Source organism: Colletotrichum scovillei (genome assembly GCF_011075155.1).
Source record: "Colletotrichum scovillei strain TJNH1 chromosome Unknown Contig00010, whole genome shotgun sequence".
In the NCBI taxonomy this organism is placed as follows: domain Eukaryota; kingdom Fungi; phylum Ascomycota; class Sordariomycetes; order Glomerellales; family Glomerellaceae; genus Colletotrichum; species Colletotrichum scovillei.
The window spans coordinates 1,444,335-1,463,427 of NW_023336268.1; the positions used below are offsets into that span (position 1 = coordinate 1,444,335).

The following is a 19,093-nucleotide window of genomic DNA, read 5'->3' on the forward strand; positions in this document are numbered from 1 at the left end:
TGTGGTCTTGATCTTCGACTCCGGGGACCGGAATGACGATAGTGTGTTCCATGGGCTGAAGATGGTGTTCTGCGAGTGTGTGTGTGCGTCTGTGGGCGGCCGAGAGAAGCGTCAACTCTATGACTGTGTTTAGTGTTTGGCCGCCTGCGCGCGCCGGCGGGCTGCTTCTAAGTGGCTGCATGGCCTGGACCCGCTGCCCGGCGGGCATCAGTGGGTCCGCCCCGAGCCGATCGGCAAAGGCGCGTGGTTGCAACTTGTAAGGGAGTTGAGGCTTGCAGCTGGACCGTTCGAGCCGTAACACCGGAGTCTCATTTTGCAATATCTCTGCAACATTCACACGTGGAGGTTGACAACTGCTCCGTTCTGATTTGAGCGGCCTCCGGAGCTTCGGAACTCGTGTTGCAACCTCGCCAGAAAAAGGTTCAACTAAACGAGGTGCCCGATCATTGACCAGCTTTTCCTCCGACATCATCCGAGCTATCGAGGAACTCAATGGATCGTTAGTCTCGATATCCAAGTCCGAAGCCGATCAAGACATTGGCAGCATTTTTTTTTCCATGCTCAGTCACTTTCAGTTTCTGCGTCAGAGTCTCTTGAAGAAAAAGCCAACTGTGTGTGAAGGGGTTTGAGGGGTTTGTGGACAAACCTCTTTTCCCTTGCTTCCCTGCATTTTCTCTTTCTCCTTCTCTTCGGAACCCAAAGTTGAGGCGACTTGGAAAGGCAAAAGGAAACTTTTGTTTTTTCCATGAAGATGTTTCTTTGATACTACCGAAAGACAGCTTATGCGAGCAACTTCGGGCATCTAGTGATGCCCATCAGAACTCCTGAATATCAATATATATCAGGCAAGTGACTTTGAGTCTCTACCAGGTACTGCTTGGGGCTTCAGCAGCAGAAGAAAGAGCTTGTTGATTCCGACTTCGAAAGCATACTTCTTTGCTTAGAGGAGTCAAGAAAAACAAGTCCGGTTCCCAAGTCATTGTCGCGGCGAACACTGGTTGCTAAACTCCTTCCGCGCCAATCATGGCTTAAAAGGGTCCAACACTGCATTAGTATTTAGATGTAAGTCAAGCATTTGCAGTTCAAGATTTGGCGTGGCGGTTAGAGACCTAACACTGTTGAAGAGCAGCAACACACCGAGCCGAGATACCATCGGAACCCATTTCTCGTCGACAAACAATCGCCGGCAACCGCGCTCGCGCTGCAGCTTCAAGCTCCTCTGTGTCAGAGATATGAAAAGTCGGAAAACAGTCGAGAGGGCCGGGGGCCACCTCTTCTGAAGTCAATTCGAGTGGGAAGATGTTGCTCTGACTCTAGTCAAGTTGACTGTGAGAACGATATAAAGCCAATCGCACCCGCGTTGCCGTTTCTCTCTGCAAAGCAACATAATTGGCCACTGCCACGTGCGAAGAAGTCAATCCAATGGGCTAGGGTCATTGGCGCTGTGGCTGCCTTGGCGCCCAGCCTCCGGCAGGCTTTATCTCTATGCTGCCTATCAACCTCAGCTTTATGCATGAACCATCGCCTATCACAATGACCAGCTTCAATCCTGCAGTGCAGTAAACCGAGCTGAAGTTCAGCCGTATGGGTTGACCCCGCGCGCGAACAAGTATGGGCCTGACTGTAGACGAGATGGCTCGTCATTCACAACATACTGACAGCATCATCCTCAAGGACAACGGCAAGTGTTCAACTGTCTTCATTCCGGGTCTGTCGTAGAGCTTTCTTGCCATCGGCATAGTTTATCAGAATGATATGCGAAATTTGCGTTGGGGCGTTCCAACACCGGAAGGGCTGGGTTCGCGATACCGACGAGGGTTCCGAGCCCACCATTTTACTTGCTCATCACGAATCGGTGGCGAGCCTGGAAGCTTCAGCCCTCGACGCTTGCGAGATATGTCGTCCGTTCTGGCTCCAGATCAGCGAGGAGGGCCAGACTAGACTGAGAGAGTTCGACGCCGTTTGGGCCTCACGCCCTAGGGTAGACGGTGCAAAGTCCAGGACGCCTGGGCAACGGTTGGACGAGTTTGATGGTCTAGTGACTATGGGCGCAGTTGTCCTTCTCGAAGAACCGAGTCTAAAAGCCATTGGGTCTGACTTGATGGTGTCTATTTCATTCGAGTCGGGATTCACGGATGAAATTCATTTTGATCAAAAGAATATCTCCGGTACATACGTGGTACAGAGAGGTGATTGTAAGTGGCACTGCCGGGTTGATGAGCTGTTAGCTTTTTCTAATGTGATCGGCCTCCAGACAAGGATGCCGGAAAGATGATACCATTCTCCAGTAACAACACGGACTCCGAGGAAGCGTGGGCTAAAGCAAACTTATGGATGCAAACCTGCTTGTCTACTCACACGGCTTGCAACGTTGAGCTGAAAGCGAATCCGTGGTATCCAACTCGATTGCTTGACCTCGAGGCTGGTTGCGAGGGCACAGATGTTGCCCGTCTGGTAATCACGGCAGAACACCCGCCTTCGCACAATGATCGTTACGCGACCCTGAGTCATTGCTGGGGTTCAGCCCAGTTTCTGCAACTGAAGAAAGCCACGTGCGACGATTTCAAAAGAGGCATCGAGCTCTCCAAGCTTCCAAAGACATTCCGTGAAGCCGTGCAAGTCACTCGACAACTAGGCATGCGATACCTCTGGATCGACTCGCTATGCATATTCCAGGATCGAGACGATCTCTCTGACTGGCTGGTTGAAGCGGGACTGATGCACAAAGTGTATTCGAACTCATTTTGCAACATCTCTGCAGCGGGAGCACGCGATAGTTCCAAAGGCCTTTTCTTCGAGCGGGATCCGAGAGTGAGCCTTACTACCGACTTGTGCCTCAATGCGGAGGGGTTTGGAATGGAAACGGAATTCGTCGACTGCAGCATTATCGACATGTCATTTTGGGGCCATGCCGTTGGGCAGTGTCATCTTAATAAGCGCGGTTGGGTTCTACAGGAGCGCCTGCTTTCACCACGTGTTCTTCACTTTGGCCGCGATCAACTCTTCTGGGAATGTAGAGAGCAGGCGGCGGCCGAGTGTTATCCAGAGAGGATGCCAGAAATTTTGGCAAACAGCGTTCCGACAAAGTTCAAGAGACTCAGTAAAGGAGCTTACGGCCCCGATGTCATGTCGCAAGAGAGAGAGCCTGACGACCCCACATTCTACCACCGGATTTGGGATTTAATCGTGAGAGCGTATGGGAGAACGCGCTTGACTATGGCATCTGACAAGTTGTTGGCCCTTTCAGGTATAGCTCAGCATTTCGAAACTCTCATTGACGACACTTATGTCGTTGGGATGTGGCGCAAGCATCTAGCTAGCAATTTTCTCTGGCACGTTGATAAGGAGTCGCAGGTTGATGGCTCCCCGTCTAAGCGACCCGATGCGTACAGGGCTCCATCATTCTCTTGGGCCTCAGTCGATGGCAAGATCATAACGGGGCCCCTAGTTGATCAATCGAAACTACTCATAGACGTGGAAGACGTCCAAATTGAGTACGTGTCGTCAAACAAAACAGGTCTGGTGAAAGGAGGGCATGTCGACCTTAGATGTTGTGTACTGCCTTTCGAAATGTTTGTGAAGTCCATCGGCCAACGACAATTCCTTTCTTTGAAAGTCAACGGTGCAATTGTCATGGCTTCGAGGAAAGATTCACAGCGCGACATTGGTCCCCTGATACATATGGATGTTGGCCAGAGAAGCTTCGACGACGAGAACGCCAAGGGATTGCTATACTATGTTGTCGCACAGAAGCAGGACGAACTCAATGGCTTTGTAAGGTGTCTTCTGTTGATGGCCGTAGATGAGGAGAGGAAAGTCTTCAAGAGGATTGGGCTGGTCGAAACCGACGATGCAGAAGAGATTGAGGTGCTGCAGAACGGAACAAACTACATCGATGAAAATGTCTCGATCAATGACGGCCTTCATGGAGGTAGAACCATCCGAATTATCTGAATTGGAAAGGTATAAATCTAGAAACTCATCTGGTTGACAAAAGACAAGCGTGACCATAGTATGGCATCAGTCAAACTCTCACCTGGGCCTTGGAAGATACAGTCCGTGGCCTCAGACAACTTCCAACAGTAGAAGACTCAAAGTCGTCAAGCAGCTCTATTGCCTTGCACTGGGACCACCTGCCAAGTATGTTCCGTGAAGACCAGTGTGCCGTCCTGCTGTAAAGCATACGGGTCCATGTAGACATTAAAGTCAATGTCCGAGGCAGTAAGGTTGAAGACTCGGAGTAGCATGTAAACTGTGCAAGTTCCACCCGGGGACGTTGACGCATCTGTGTAAGACCTCATCTATGCATTTCCATGGAACGTTGGTCAGCCAAATTGAACAATGCATCCATTGGGAAAGGTTTCGAAGCCATACCCTGTTGTACTGATACTTGCTCACAAAGAACGGCCTTGAAGCATCGCCGGGCGTAGTCTTGACTTCGATCAAGTATTGCGGTTTCTTGCCGATCCACTTGGTTCGCTCCAAATACCCCTTTTCGATAAGAATCTTGGTTAGAACTCCAGACCTGTCGTCGTAGACGATGTCGGCAGTCTCTTGACCTTCCCAAGGAGTCACGTAGGAATATTCGGGATGGACAGCTACATGTTTTCGCATCGTACTTTGCCAATTGTCCATGCCGAACCCCGGAAGTGAGGGATTGAGATGCGAGAGCAGTTCATAAACCTAAATGCCGCCAATTAGCAAAGAGTCTTGAGTAGTCATTGAGAGCCGTATCAAAGAAAGTAAACACGTCTTGAATTATCTGTACTCACGAAGAGCTCGCCCGCGGCGCCGATCTTCTTGTCACTTCCTGGAGGTATCCACGGACTGGAAGCAGGGGTCGAGGCCCATTCTACTGACTGTCCCGTTCTTGTGGAACCAAAGTCAGGAAAAGATCTACGCCGCGCAGCAAAGATAACGTTGTTAAGTATTCTCAGATACTCTACGCCAAACGAATCGGATCTGGGCGAGGTCGTAGCAGTGGGTGCCGTGGATATTTGCCCAAAATGAAAGATGTCCGATGGTTGGGTTGCGGCGGCCGCTCCGACAGGTGAGGTCGGCTGCAAGCGATAACTTCTGTTACTATCAGGTGAAGCGGGAGTACTTGTCTGCTGCGTAAACGTAGGATGAGTAACAGCAGGTCCGGAAACGGGACGGGATCCCGTCAAAGAGAAGGGTCTTATGGGCATCTCAACCGCGAAACCTTGGAGTTGAAAGTCTGCCACAGGTGGAGGCGAGGCATCAAAAGTCCCTTTGAAATCATGGCCTTGATCGTCTTCATTTATACCGTCCAAGTCAATAATCCCTTCTGCCTCTAGAATCTGTGATACGCTTTGGATCGGTGCGTTGAGGGCTGAGCTCATTGCACTTATGGCTCGGTGTGGTATTGCACCACAAATTTGTGTCTCCGGTTCTGTCATAACCCACTCCAGAAGACGCCTTGGGAGACTCGAGTGATAGCAGAAATCCTGCCTTTCTTTGCTCAGAGGGACGTATATCTGTAAGTGGCCAGCCGCCTCTCGGATGTGAAGCTCGCTTGATGACTTGACATGGATGTGTGCTTTACCATCCTGAACAAGGTGAATCTCAGATGAGATTCCATGCGTTTCGAATACTTCGGTGGCACGGAGTCTGTGGTATAGACCATGGACGTCGTCCGAACGAGGACTGTTGAAGTGAGACGCAACCCTAGTGTCATTATCAGGTCAGTGAAACTCCCATCTTGAGAACCACCTGAATGAGAGTTCAGGCAGGGAAGTCTGTTATTAAGTACCTGGAGATTCCACCTGCTCTCCTTCTAATATCCCTATCAGGACGTTGCACTCTGATTTGAGAATCGCTGGCAACAGTAGAGATTTCCTTTACGGAAGAGGAGAGATATCGGGACTCTAAACCCAACCAAGAAAAGAAGTTGTTGAGCCTATGAACTTCATCAAGAGAAAAGTCCAAAAACTTGACTTTAGAAGCAAATATCTCGGCTAAGGGTTTGCGGTCCCTAATAACGAAATGTGTGCGAGACGTCTCGAGACAGACCTGCCCACTTGGATACTCAACAGGAAATATGGCACTTTCCAGTAAATGCTCTGGGTCAGGGTACACCGTTGCAGTCTGAAGAAGGGTGTTCACCGCCCATATTGTCTCTTTAACTTCGGCAATGGTGGCGGCTGTTTGCTCAGTGCCCTTCTTCAGAAGCTCATCGCACGCCATTGCAAGAGTGAGTCTTTGCACCCCGAGTGTCTCGACGAAGAAGTCTTCCAAGTCTTCGTAGATGGAGCTGAGAGTCGTTCGTCCCTGAATCTTAGCCCCGCTTGACCATAAGCACTCAGCCGTTGTACACCATCTGAACGTCTCGCCATTTGGAACGAATATGAGAGGCGTTGTCCTGAAGAGGGTCCTGGAAGTGACAAAATCAGACACTTTTCGTTGAAGATGAGATATGAAACATACCTGAAGTCCTTCAATTGACTTTCTGACATGTCGCAGGTGTGAAGAAACTCGTAGATTTCCACAACCCAGTCGAAATCATCGCAATTCTCACCCTTCATGTGCTTTAGCTCCTGTATGCAGCAATTTTCGTCCCAATCTCCTATTCCCAGGGTCGCCTTCATAAACCTTTCCAGAGAATCCGCTCGATCTTCGGAGCAATCATTCGTGAATTGCCCCTCAAGAGCAGTGTAAGCATACGGGACACCTGGGGCTGCCCAAACACAGGTATCCGGCCTTCTCCAGATCAGTGTACTGTTCTCAGCTGCAGAGATTCCAAGAGCGGCCCTTCTTTGTTCTTCTTGATTGTTGTACATGGGAACTAGGATGCAATGTCTCTGGCGGCAGAAGTTTCTACGTCTTATCAATTACTTGTCGCTTGTCAATTTCTTTGGAAACTGGGGTATAGCTCCTTACCTCACAATTGTGGCAACTTGCTCTTTGGATGCAGACTCCTCATACCGAAGTTGTATCATTTCGTAGAGACCCAGAATCTTCCTGTAGCTCCCTTGTTGTGGCTGACCTTCAATGACCTTTTCAAGAATTGACAGATACAAGTTCACATCATCTTGAGCTCGGACACCAAGCTCGTTGACTAAGAAGCCCCATTTTGAATGATATGAAGCAGAATGAGCGGCTTCATTGATTTGGAGGAAACTGATTGTTGAATCTCCAAGGTATGAGGAAACGATAGCCTGGAGCTCTAATAGTGGCAAAGTTGTCTCTGCGAGGGGGTAGTCCCTGCCGTCTTTGCATGTGATGTCGAGGTCTCGAAGGTTGCGAAGGAACTTCACGGTACTCGAGTCATCGTGATTCAGTAGTATCCAATGATGTTGAAGTGCTTCGATAAAGCTTTCGGGACGAAAAACGCGGACGTAGTCGAGCTCGGGAGAAAGACTTTCCGGAGATGTAGAAGAGGTTAGTCTCAGCCGACGGCGTATTCGCAGGACACGCTCAAGCCAATCAGACCATGTCTGCTCCGATCCCGCTGGTGTCTCTGGAGGGCGTTCGGAATACTGATCGTGCAAAAATGACACAAAGCACCCGTCTGGCTGACTTGGTGTAGGCTGTAAAAGACGGCAAGGCTCATAGGGACTGCTTGTGGCGAGGTAAACATCTTGGCGATGAGTTAGCTGAATATCCATTGTCTGATCAAAGACAAAGAGCTTGGCGATTGCAGTTGAGCTTTCTACGCCATAAGAAGTATCGTGGTAAGATGAATATAGAAACTTCATGTTGTTGACGGATGCTAGCAGAGTAGCCTCGGTCTTCAGCGTCGGAACTGGAGCCTCAAAGATCAATTGTTGGACCTCTTCAACCGCTGCTGTTTGAACACCGAGCAGTTCAAAAAGCTTGTAACGATCATCGACAGTAGATGCCTCTGGGCAAACAAGAGACAAGGGAAGATCTGCGGGAATTTCAAGACCATTCCGACAGAAGGGGAAGTAAATGGGTCGTCTGTTGCGATTAATCGAGGTCCAACTGCCATCCCTGAGAGGTATGATATCCAAAGTGCGAATTCTCGCTAGGCTCTGTGGGGACGCGGTAGCGACGAGTCTCTGAATCGTACTGGCAGCTAGTGAATGCCATTGTGTACTGGTGGACGGATTCTTCATCCTTGATTTGTCAATCGGTTGGCCAAGGTCCCGTTCCATCCGAGCTAGTCTGTCGTCTGCCGACAGCCATTTCAGACCGTACGGCTCAAGTAAACTTAGATCCTTGATCTGGTATTCTTCGGCAACATAAACCTCAGCATCGAGGTCGTCGAATAACGGAAACCCAGCTTCGTCGAGCCAATTGGACTGTAGGCGACGCAGCGAGTGGATGTCGCCCAGGTGACCGCTCCGCCTTGTGCGAAGAATCTTGCTTGACTTGATACGGCTTACAATGTCTTCGAGCAAGCCACTCCAGAAGCTATCCCAAGGGTACGAATGTCTCTGTGGAAGCCACCTCATCCACTGAAATTGCAATATGGGATGTTGGCACATCTCCTCCACGGCTTTGAGGAAACAAGTCGCGATACCATCTCTGATTGCCAAGTTACGTGCAGATGAAATCACAATTCCTTCACGAGACGAGTTGGTGACGAAATCAGCTTGGATAATGAACTGCTTGTGGATCAACACATGCTCGAAACGATGTTGTGGATGCCAAATGCTTTGCTACAAACGCCTACTCACCTTGAAGCCCAAGGGCATCATTGGAAGGAACGCGAAAACTGGCTGGTTATCAATGATGGGGGTGTAATCATCGGTAAGGGGGAAAGCCAAGATAACTTCGGTCTCAGCATCCGTACGGCCATTGCCTTCAGAAAATTCCCTATTCTCGTTTGGAGGAGCATCTCGAATCATTTGACGTGTGACATGATGCTTTCTCTGGACAGTCTCGCCGGAAGAAGACTCATGGTCGGATAGCCATACTCTCTCTATGAGAGTGCTCGGACTTGAAGTTGAAAAGGAATACTCCACTCGTTTTGTTTCCTTATCATTGTCGTCGTGAAACTGGATTTCGATGCGTCGAAGATTCCTTAAAAAAAGCAAAACTGTGATTGGAAGGTTTTCGAACTCTCTGTTAACTTCTTCCCTCTGCCGCGCCGCTTCTGAGAGAGAAGCGTCATCGTACTGATGAAGATGCAGTATGATGGAACTTGGGGCTTGTTCACTCTGCGGAATAAAGTCTGGTTCCCAGATAGGGGTAACCATCCCCAGCCCGCTGTCGCCCTTCCGATGGGTGAAGCTGAAGGAAAAGTCGTTCGAGAGAATGTTGACTTTGTAGGCAGCCATGAAGACGGATTTGAAGCCGATACCTTTTTCCCCGATGTAACCATGACTGCGATTCTTTGAGCTCTGGCCAATCGCACAGATGGCTTTGAGGTCGTTATGGGTAAATCCATCCTCGTTGCACTCAATTTTGATTCGGTCTCGGTACACGCTGAACTTTACACAAGGCGCAATACCCCGATTGTATGCTGTAACGAACTTATTATCATCGGCGTTTTGAAGAAGTTCGAAGACAAAGCGGGCATGACTAGTGTTGAGATTTTTCGCCAAGCTTCAGTCACGGTTAGCAGCTGTCGAAGTTGCAACTGAGCAGACCTGATTGATGAGCGGTAGTAGCATACGTCAAAATCGAGGAACCGATCAGTTGATCTTTCTGTAATAGAGCCTTTTCTACGACTGATCGAATGCGTTGATTCATGGCTCCAATTTCCCTCAGGTCGCTTTCAGAAACAATGCCATGCTCCTCGGCAATCCCTTCCACGAGTTCCCTTGCGGTAGGTTGGTGGGCAGTACGCCCTGACGCAGCTGCCATGTCGGACGTCAGTGGTCGTCGTCACGAAGCAAGTCGCAGAGGTTCAATCGTCGTCATTGGCAATCCGAGAAATTGTCGGTTATAGACCCCATGGAAATGCTCTCTAGGTAGTGACTCAAAGTGAAATGCGAGTCGAGAGATGTTTGAATCAAGTCATTTCCCCGCCAAGGTCTCTTGCCGCGGACTTGACGCCACCAAGTCACTTTGGACCAACCACAAGCAACACCAGAAAACAATATTGAAATAAACCTAGTAACTCGCATACGCCCAGACTGCGGCTGACTTTTTTTTTCACCAATGCGGCAATACACTCATAGAAACAAATCAAGTGATTCACCAGGCTTCCACTTCATAAATGAAGAGTCAGACCACTCATGCGTCCCACAACATAACCTGAGAATTCGGTTCTGCGCGGAAAACTCCTGTCCACGAGGACCTCAATTGGGCCGGACATTACGCTTTGGGGTCAAATACCACGGAGATGATCAGAGCATTGATCGCATCCTCAAGAAGAAATGGAGCTTTGGATTGACGAATATAGTTCGATTCTTTTTATGTACCCGCAGTCACCGACTGCCAAGTATGTACTGGATATATGAATACATGAAATAAAATACGTACACTCCGGAGGAGTCCTCAAGAAGGGTGGCCTCTAGCCCCCATGTGATGGACCGGAGAGCCATTTGGCTATCACGATGCCTCAAAAGCCAAAGACGTTTTTGGTGGCTGTGTTGCCCAAAGTTTGACTACCTAGTCAACTCTGTCGCTTAGCAGTCGGCCTTAGCGCCAACATCGGACGAAGCGGAGCTGGCTCCCGCGACGGTCACGGACTTATCGCCAGAAGATCCGTTGGCGCTGCCGCGGGTGGTGCCGCCAGGGATGACATCGGGGCCAGGGATGGTGTTGTAGGAGGTTGAGCTGCCCCAAAGACTGAAGTTGACGGCCGCATCAGCTTGCTTGTAGACGCCGGGAATCTTGACACCAGTGCCAGGCATGGTTGTAGCAGTGTTTCCAGTAACCTCGAGCTGGGCGCAGGCATAGTAGAACTCAGCCTCGCCGTTGTGAGCGCCGTGAAGACCAATGTGCTCGCCACGGACGAGGTATTGGCCATTGGGGATTGTCGAAGGGACGGTGAAGTGGACGTTGTCCTCGCCGTAGCTGCACCACGCCCCAGTACGGAGAGATTCGGCGTTGCCGGCCTTGCAGAGCAGGGACTGGGAGACCTTGTACCAGGTCCCGGTGCCCTTATCGGAGGCGGCATTGCTGACCGGGCTCATGTAGACCTGGGTGGGGCCGGGGTGAAGCATGCCGGTGCCACCGAAGGCCTGCTTGAGGCCAACCTTGTCGCCAGCCTTGACGGTGAAGACCTTTGCGGCCGCAGTGGCCCCCTTGTTGCAAGAGAAATCGGCATCAGTCGGCGAGATAGAGCCCGAAGGGATATTCTTGAACTTGGTGGGCATGTAGCTGTTTTGATGCTTGCGGATGTAGGTGTTGTCACCGCCCTGTTGAGCACCGTTGACGAGGAGCTTGTCAAACGTGTAGTGAGCAGAGGCCGAGGAGACCAAGCCAAGGACGGCGGAGAGAACAACAGTGGCCTTCATGTTTGCGATTGGAGATACGCGGAAAAGAATGGAATGACTTCAAGTCAGGTAAAGAGTGTATAATAAAGAGCGAGTGGAAAGAAGAATGATAGGATAGATCACGGTGGTGTGCTGAGCTGAGTTGAGAAGCCTGTAGATGCGATCAACACTTGCCTTATATAAAGTTGAGTAGAAGTGTTAATCATAGCGCACACACACGCACAAGTAAATCGTAAATCAAACTTTGGGTTACGAAGTTGAACCTAGACATGCTTGTGGAGCTTACCAACGGGATGTAGGCGCCCATTCCGAGCCAAGAGTTCGGTCTAGATTGCCAACAGAAAGCGGCAAACGCTAGAGCTCGGATGAAATCCCTGCTTTGGACAAAAACTCTGGCAAAATCCTCCGAACACGCTACTGTAAGCATAAACGACCTGCTCGGGATCAATTTTGTGGAGAAAGCGAGGGAAACCCCTGAGCGCCGATGTGGCCTTCAACATGGGTTGGTTGAAATTACATCTATAGCACAGGCGAAGGGACTTGTGATTCAGTCACTTCGTTAGCGGACACACGAGAATAGTGGAAGTCAACAAGTGCCCATAAGATTTATTTTGTAGCATGATATGGAAGCCATTATCGCTGCGTCCAGGACGCACAGGACTGTAAACTTGAGAAGAAGTTTCATCGCAGCTTTGATGTGACCCTGGCGATAAGACAATGGCCAAGCCCCCAGTAATACAATCCCCAAAGGTTCAGAGACAGCGCTACGGCTACTGATGAGCTGAAAGGTACATTATGGAGTCCACTTCCCATCCAGGAAATAGGCCTGGACCACATTCTTGGTGACGCCTCCTGAAATACCTAGGTGGCCATTCGTGTCCTGTGCTTCCGATCATTGCAATTGAAAGAGGGCCATATAATGTACCTCGATTCACAAACGGCGAGAGAATGGTGGCTAGTTCAGGGCATTGTCTTATTTTCTTCCGTCATCTAGAGCGACTTGACAGCAACCGGCATCTATCAAAGTTGATACTAGATAATATGTATTGTACGCAGAATAAAGTTCTAGAGACTTCAGACAAACCAGGAAAATCTCCTGCCTGGAACCGAATTCTAGCTCATGTATCATACATTCTGCAAATTGGATCATATTATTTGGTCGTACGATTGGAGTTGCTGGGCACTAATGGTGAACAGAGTACATTTATGATGGGCCACGGCGTTGACATTTGAGTTGAAAATCGGGCTCGTATCTCAATCCAGAGCGATTGAATGTCTTGATCATAATGAAACGCCAAGCTCGAATAATCAATTGAATGTGCCCCTTCATTGATGCAGAAAAGAGTCATCGCGCATGCGAACCTCTCGCGCCTCGGTACATCCCGAGTTTCGGGGAGTGGGAAATACAAGTGATGGGTTGTCAACAGAAGTCGATATGATCTTACAAGGCGTGTCTGACCAAGCGAGGACCTTTCTTTTGGAACTAAGCACAGTGATAGGCCCGCTTCTATGCCAAAGCCTCGAATATGGAAACGGGTGGCACGGCTGAGAACAGGAGAGCTCTGCGGGAGAGACGCAGGATGGACGCCGCTCCAGGACTGCTAAAAGCGGCTAAAGTGCCCAGGAGACCCTTGGTATTTGATGTTGGCGGGGACTTAGGAAAAGCCGTTAAAAGTCGCGAACGGTTCGGACTATTCGTAAAGACTCGCCAATCCTCGGCATCTATCCACAAAGTAAGGAGTCGGCATGATCCGCTCTATAGGTGAAACCTGGGGCTTGAAATCAGAACCACCTAGCGCATCTAGCAGAATGAGTGGCAGTTATGATTTGACGAAATGGCTATTCTAATACGTGACCAATGTTTTTATCCCTTCAAGGCCATGCCGAGTGCGACAGGTGAACAGTGCCAGGCCACCATATGTTGTTTTCCGGGGCTTATCATGTCAGAATTAGTCAATGTAGCATTTTAGTTGCGACCGCATGCTTTTCTAGTTTCGGCATGCGATGTAAACCTTTGTGCCTGCTTAAGCCGCTAGATTCTTTCGCTCATTGCAATCAGCTTGATAGTTGGCATTGAGACCACAGTAGAGCATACTCCCAAAGCATCTGGAAACAGAAAAGAACCCCTGATCACTCGAGATGGTGATGCCAACTTTGGCGATTTCCAATCGTTATATCCAAGCCGCCGACATCCTCATAAGGACTCCATAAGGTATTCAGAGCATGCAACTCAATCTAGAGACTACTTGAAGCACCAGGGCTTTATTCGCATACAAATGACTCCCAACTGTCAACATCTGACCCGACAAGCTGGGCCGTACGAGGCCATCGGCATAGCCTTTTCGTTCTTTCGCTTCCATCTGCGGGCGATGTTCCCAAAAGGGCTTCAGGATCCTTCTTCTGCTCCACCCACTCGACCAGGGCTTCGAGGGAGTTTTGTTTCCCGGGAACGTGAGTATAACTCGAGGCACCTCCGCAATGGCCACCACCTGATGAAGAACCTCGTTAGTCGCCCACTCAAGGAAGGCCACATAATGGCGGCTACCAATCTCAACTTACCTGGGACCATGAATAAAGATAACCACTCATTTCGATCGCCACCTGTCACCTGAGTGATCTCATTCAAATGATCAATGGGCCAAGTTGCCGCGTTGAAAGGGTCGGCCCATCCTTGCGTTACAAGAAGCTTTCCTCCCCTGTCCTTGAAGGAAGTCAGGTTAGGACTGATGGAGTCAATCAAGCTTCCAACCTTGAGGTCCAGCGCATCCACATCGCTAGCCCAGTCGAATGTGCTGCCATTGTAATTCAAATCGTCGAATACCATATTTTGCAGGAGAGGAAGAGAGAACGAAAGAGACAAACGACCCTCCTGCATCATCCATTCCGACTCACTGCCTAGATCAAATCCAGGGTAGAGGCTGGTATTGCTCTGGGAATGGCGAGGTCCCGCGTATATGTTCTTGGCAGCTGTAAGTTGTTCAGAAGTCAAACAAGACGACGAGTTAGTTGCGGGCGTTGTGCAAGCGAGCTTCTCCAAGTCAAATGTGCATGCCAGTGGATTCTCGAGGACTCGGTCCTCAACACCGTCTAGAGTGTCGCACTTGTCTAACACGGCATTTGCGATCAAGTTGAGTGATTCTTGTGATAAGAACGAAGCGCCCTGAGAGGCGTTAGCAGTAACTCCTGAAATCCATCCTGGGCCGAGAAATGTAACGTCATGGCCTCTCAAGACCAGGCATAGACTCAGAACAGCATGAACTTACCAGAGTTACCTGCTGGTTCCACAGGAAGGACAGCGCTAGATGTGAGTACCAATTACCCGGACAGCCGGCGACAATGCCGTCGAATAGCTGAGGGTGATACTGAGCAAGTGCAAAGCCTTGGGCTCCTCCGGTCGAACATCCTTTGTAATAGGTATGTTGCGGAGACTTTTCATAGTAAACTGTTGTGATTTCTTTCGCTACAGGCGTGAAGAGCGCGATAGAATTGCGGATCCATGCAAGGACTTGATTCTGGTCGTGAAGGAACGGCAAGTAGATGCCACCTGGGTATGCATCGCCGTCGTTATTATCGGAAGCAAGGTGACCGCTGTCCCCTCCCGAAGTTGCGAAGCCCTTGTTGACATTTTCTAGCATTGACGCATAGTCAATTCGACCAGCCAAGCCGCCGTTGCCTGTCCACTTGTTAACTAAGATCCCGGATCTACTGAATGATCTTGCAACCTACCGACAGCTAGGAACCTGTCATTATACGCGATGCTTTCAGGAAGCCAGACTTCGAAAAAGACATTATTGTTTTCCGGGTATGTAACGCTGCCGTTGACACGACAGAATGCGACCTGGTTGAAAGTTCCAGATACGTTGAGCGAGTGAGTTGGTACGGAACTTGTCGTAATTGCTCCGATGTCGCTAGCGAGAGATGCCATTAAGCTCGGTAATGAGTCGCATTGTGTGCTAAAATTCGTCTTCGCCACGCTCGTAGTAGGCAGAAGCCATAACGCCAAAGTCATTGCGGAGAGCATGATGCCAATTATGCAATTACTGTCCCGTTGTTCTCTACGGACAGTCGGTACGGACCCTTTTGAGAAACTATGCGCATCTTTTAAGGATATGACAACGTGCCAGGGCGACGGCGGTACTTTGCCATCGTCATTGCATGTGGAGCTGCCAGACTCATTTGCCGGCATTTTCATCCGCTGATCGGGACATGGATCCATCTCTTCATCGAAGAAAGTATCACCTCGACCGAGTATCTGGAACCTTTTTCGGCCTCGGCGCCGAACTTGGTGAGAGACTATGGACAAGGACGAGAGGGGCTGTGATGGAGTTTTGCACCAAAAGATATGACTGACCAGTTAGAAGAGCTGAGGCATACCCCACGGGGAAGAATTGTGAGGGTTACAATGAGGGGAATCTCTGCAGCACTCGGCCGGCGGCGCCGAAGTCCGAGCTCAAAGCCCACTCTGAGAGTCGAGACTCGAGAGCGATCAAATACGATCCGCGATCTCGTCAATCGCACATGACATGTACAAGGGGTGAAAACGGTTTTATCCCGCAGTTTCTAGCAATATCAGGGGTCGTGGAGGCATCTTGCCCCCAGACCTCTCGTATTGGGGACATCGCTGCCTCAGATGGCACAGCAAGATACGTAGCCTCGGTCGCTGCAGAATACTTCTTGATTTTGAAAGGCATCAAGCCAACTTGTAACTGATGAGTTCAGAATACAGGAACTACAGTTAAAGGGCTTTTCCCGTGAAGAATAGACGCCGCTCTCCATGGAAGCCGTCATCAGTATCTATCACCCTGAATCATTTGGCTGTATTCAGCTACTGGTTCGAGTGCCTCAGGAGTCGACTTTTCGTCTGATACCGCCGCCACCCGACTCTCCCAAGGCAACAGAGTAAAGTGCTGTCTTTCACCTGTCCTGAATAAGTTGAGATGGGCAGACGATGGGGATCTGAACGTAAAGGAAGGGAACGGGAACAAAGAGAAACTCCATTGCCCTCGATGTGGAACTTTAGGTCGACATAGTATGTGTGCGCCTCAAAGACCTTCAGTTCCGAGGGCATCATTGGTCGTAGCCCCAGAGTTCCCCAGAGTTCCCCTTCTTTGTTGCGTCACATCCCCACCGCAAGTCTACAAGGGGTAGATGAACTTGAGATTCTGACGATCAGTCAGATCAAGATCTTCGTTGTGGACCTGGATGACTTCGTCACCCGTGTCCAGAACTTCATGCTCTTCTCGGCTTTCGTCGTTCTCCAAGATCAGCTGACGCCGACGATTCTCACGGACCAAATACCATCGGATGATCAGGCACATTGCTGGAGAAATGAACCAGAAGGCAGTCATGAAGGCCCAGGGAAGTCGGTAGCGCGGCTTGTACTTGGGCTGCCAGAATCTGAGAAAGCGCATCAGTCAATGAACCAAGCATGACGGCCGCGGAGAGAACTTACTCGGGGGAGATCATGTTTGCGACTGCTGCGGCAACAATACATGTGGACATCACTGTTAGCTTCTTAGTGTAGCCGGTTGTTGCTGTCCCAGCCCAAGACAGACCGAGAAGATAAGAGGGCTTGAAAGTAGAAATCTGTGTGCCAACGACGAGAGCAATCTTGTTGGACCAGGGCGATGCCAGCTGCAAAGGGTCAGTACTAGTATGACCTCCCGGCATAGGAAGCTCACCTCGATAATACCCCCAACAAAGCATGGTATGTAAGAGATCGCACACGTGTAGCCGGTGCCTAGTCGTGTTCCGTAGAGCATAGCAGCTGAAACAAGGATAAGGAGTGAGCCGATGAGAGGCTTGGCAATGTTGAACAAAGCGCTTTCGGCGGCTGTAAATCCAAACCCGACGATGATCAGCGGCAGTTGTTGCGACGTATTGTTCGGAAGTTCGTTGAAGAACATGTGAAAACTATAGCAACATTAGACTTTTTAGAGATTGTAGAGATGCCGATTTCGCGAGGACACCTACATGAACAGCCAACTCTTGGGATCCGAGAATGCCTCACGAACATGCGACCACTTCCAGGAAGAGTTTTTGATGCCAGAATGGGCTTCGCGAATAGCTGAGATGGTATGTATCTTCTCTTCAGTTGAAAGCCACTTTGCTTCAACTGGAGAGTTGGGCAAGAAGAATACGAGAGGCACGCAAACGATGAATGTAAGAATGACGCAGATGATATGCAGCCATTTCCATGATGACAACCCACCAACAAGAGCGTGACTGTCATCAAGAAGAATAAGCTTGTAGGCAACCATGGTAAGCAAGACATTGGCTAAGCTTCCAGAAGCCCACCATAGAAGTTGGACCCATGGGCTCTTCTTGGGAGGGAAGAATGCCTGGTGAAGGATTGTGGTACTCGGAACGATCTGGGACTCGGTCTGACCATTTTAGAAAAAATCAGAAGATCAAGTTCACAAAGTGGGAAAATGTATAGAAGCTCACACACCATGCCTAGGATGAATCTGAGGGCCATAAGCTCTTTGCCCGTCTTTGCAAGCGGGTGCATGCCGAGCAAGAAGGCCCAGAGTAGCAAGGAGCCAACGATGAATTGCTTTTGACCCGTGCGCTGGGATAACCAAGCACCAGGCCAGAGGGCGATGAGATAGCCAGTATAGAACACCACAAAAAGATCGTTGTACTGCTTTTTAGTCATCTCAACATCCTTGAAAATGCCCATTGTACTGGCTTGTGACAGAGTCGACTTATCCAGATGGATGAGGAAGGCGATCCACCATGTCTGTCCTAGAAGAAACCAAAAGTTCTTTCGAACAAGTCGCTTCTCAGCCTCGGGTGCCAGAATTCCAACTTTGTCTTTGTTGAGATTGTAGAAGACGGTTGTATCGTCGACTTCGCCTTTGGTGACGGCATGTTGCTGTTGTTGTCCCGCAGAAGTTCCTGGAGGCGTCGCTTCTCCAGTTACGATGGGCATGTGTTCAGGTTTGGATTGAGAGATAGGTTCGCTCTCAACGACCTGTTTCTCGTATTTCTTTTCGCTAGACATTATAGGGCTTCGAACTTGCAACCTTGAGTCAGATACGCTCGGAACGAAATGGTGTGTGAAGAGTCAAATAATCCAGCTTCTAAGGCTTTCCAGAAGAAAATTGATTTTTGGGCGATTTAAATACCATCCAAGAAGACCCCAAATCCTCATCGCTTCATTCATTATCAACTTATTGTCTTGGCATTAGCTCTTCTGATTTTCCAAGTCCGTATTTCCGGAGGATCAACCATAAAGGTGACCCGGAACTAGGATCGGAAACCGTCCCCGACAGGCTGGACTAGCCCGGGTGGAATTGAGATGAGGCTTTTGATCCTAAACGGGCAAATGGCAAAAACAACCAGCAGATGAAGACGAGACCAATGAACTGTCGGTCATGCGTGAGAACGGCAAGGGACGAGAGGGAGGACATCAAGGTTGCTCACAGCCCCTGCGTCTTGCGCAGATCTCTATACAACCAACAAATTCACCCCTGTGAAGACGTAAGATTCCCTGCTTTCAGGTCGTGATACCCATTTCAGACTCTTGGCTCTCGGAGAACAAACCCTCTTGGCGACCGGCCCGAAACAGTGTGGCTTTGGACAGTGGGAACTGACGCGTCTCGAGGAGATGGGGTATCGGTCGCTAATACATACCTAAGAAAGAATCAAGGCATACGGTTCATCAATCAATCCTCCGCTTCGTGAGTCGAATTTCCAACCACTTAGAAGTATGG

At 49.7% G+C, this 19,093-nt stretch overlaps 5 protein-coding genes across 5 annotated transcripts; 1 reads left to right on the forward strand and 4 right to left on the reverse strand.

The window, feature by feature from the left end:
* Nucleotides 1-1,660: 1,660 nt before the first annotated feature.
* HER10_EVM0004385 (heterokaryon incompatibility protein) lies at nucleotides 1,661-3,982 on the forward strand. Its single transcript, XM_035474033.1, has 2 exons — nucleotides 1,661-2,195; nucleotides 2,255-3,982. The coding sequence occupies exons 1-2, from the start codon at nucleotides 1,751-1,753 to the stop codon at nucleotides 3,952-3,954; spliced, it is 2,145 nt and encodes a 714-aa protein (XP_035327891.1). The 5' UTR covers nucleotides 1,661-1,750; the 3' UTR covers nucleotides 3,955-3,982.
* A 35-nt stretch (nucleotides 3,983-4,017) lies between these two features.
* HER10_EVM0007465 (uncharacterized protein) lies at nucleotides 4,018-9,893 on the reverse strand. The gene is made up of 8 exons (XM_035477020.1): nucleotides 9,605-9,893; nucleotides 8,664-9,534; nucleotides 6,901-8,591; nucleotides 6,448-6,837; nucleotides 5,774-6,394; nucleotides 4,773-5,688; nucleotides 4,375-4,683; nucleotides 4,018-4,301 (listed from the first exon to the last, which is right to left on the reverse strand). Exons 1-8 carry the CDS (start codon nucleotides 9,793-9,795, stop codon nucleotides 4,101-4,103), a joined length of 5,190 nt encoding a protein of 1,729 aa, XP_035328178.1. The 5' UTR covers nucleotides 9,796-9,893; the 3' UTR covers nucleotides 4,018-4,100.
* A 669-nt stretch (nucleotides 9,894-10,562) lies between these two features.
* On the reverse strand, nucleotides 10,563-11,396 carry HER10_EVM0000799 (fungal cellulose binding domain-containing protein; the record flags this gene model as incomplete). Its single annotated transcript, XM_035470567.1, has 1 exon — nucleotides 10,563-11,396. The coding sequence occupies one exon, from the start codon at nucleotides 11,394-11,396 to the stop codon at nucleotides 10,563-10,565; it is 834 nt and encodes a 277-aa protein (XP_035327547.1).
* Nucleotides 11,397-13,637: 2,241 nt separating this feature from the next.
* HER10_EVM0000605 (tannase and feruloyl esterase) lies at nucleotides 13,638-15,396 on the reverse strand (the record flags this gene model as incomplete). Its single annotated transcript, XM_035470379.1, has 4 exons — nucleotides 13,638-13,864; nucleotides 13,935-14,535; nucleotides 14,639-15,048; nucleotides 15,102-15,396. 4 exons carry the CDS (start codon nucleotides 15,394-15,396, stop codon nucleotides 13,638-13,640), a joined length of 1,533 nt encoding a protein of 510 aa, XP_035327532.1.
* Nucleotides 15,397-16,510: 1,114 nt separating this feature from the next.
* Nucleotides 16,511-18,381, reverse strand: HER10_EVM0009849 (uncharacterized protein; the record flags this gene model as incomplete). Its single annotated transcript, XM_035479321.1, has 5 exons — nucleotides 16,511-16,772; nucleotides 16,828-17,009; nucleotides 17,057-17,288; nucleotides 17,349-17,758; nucleotides 17,827-18,381. The coding sequence occupies 5 exons, from the start codon at nucleotides 18,379-18,381 to the stop codon at nucleotides 16,511-16,513; spliced, it is 1,641 nt and encodes a 546-aa protein (XP_035328383.1).
* Nucleotides 18,382-19,093: the final 712 nt, after the last annotated feature.

Excerpts from the sequence above, each read along its gene's own strand:
- HER10_EVM0004385 (XM_035474033.1), top strand. The coding sequence starts at position 1,751 with ATGATATGCGAAATTTGCGTTGGGGCGTTCCAACACCGGAAGGGCTGG. Across the intron at positions 2,196-2,254 it reads CGTGGTACAGAGAGGTGATT|ACAAGGATGCCGGAAAGATG; the intron begins GTAAGTGGCACT and ends ATCGGCCTCCAG.
- HER10_EVM0007465 (XM_035477020.1), bottom strand. The coding sequence starts at position 9,795 with ATGGCAGCTGCGTCAGGGCGTACTGCCCACCAACCTACCGCAAGGGAA. Across the intron at positions 9,535-9,604 it reads ATCGGTTCCTCGATTTTGAC|CTTGGCGAAAAATCTCAACA; the intron begins GTATGCTACTAC and ends CCGTGACTGAAG. Across the intron at positions 6,838-6,900 it reads CAAGTTGCCACAATTGTGAG|AAACTTCTGCCGCCAGAGAC; the intron begins GTAAGGAGCTAT and ends GATAAGACGTAG.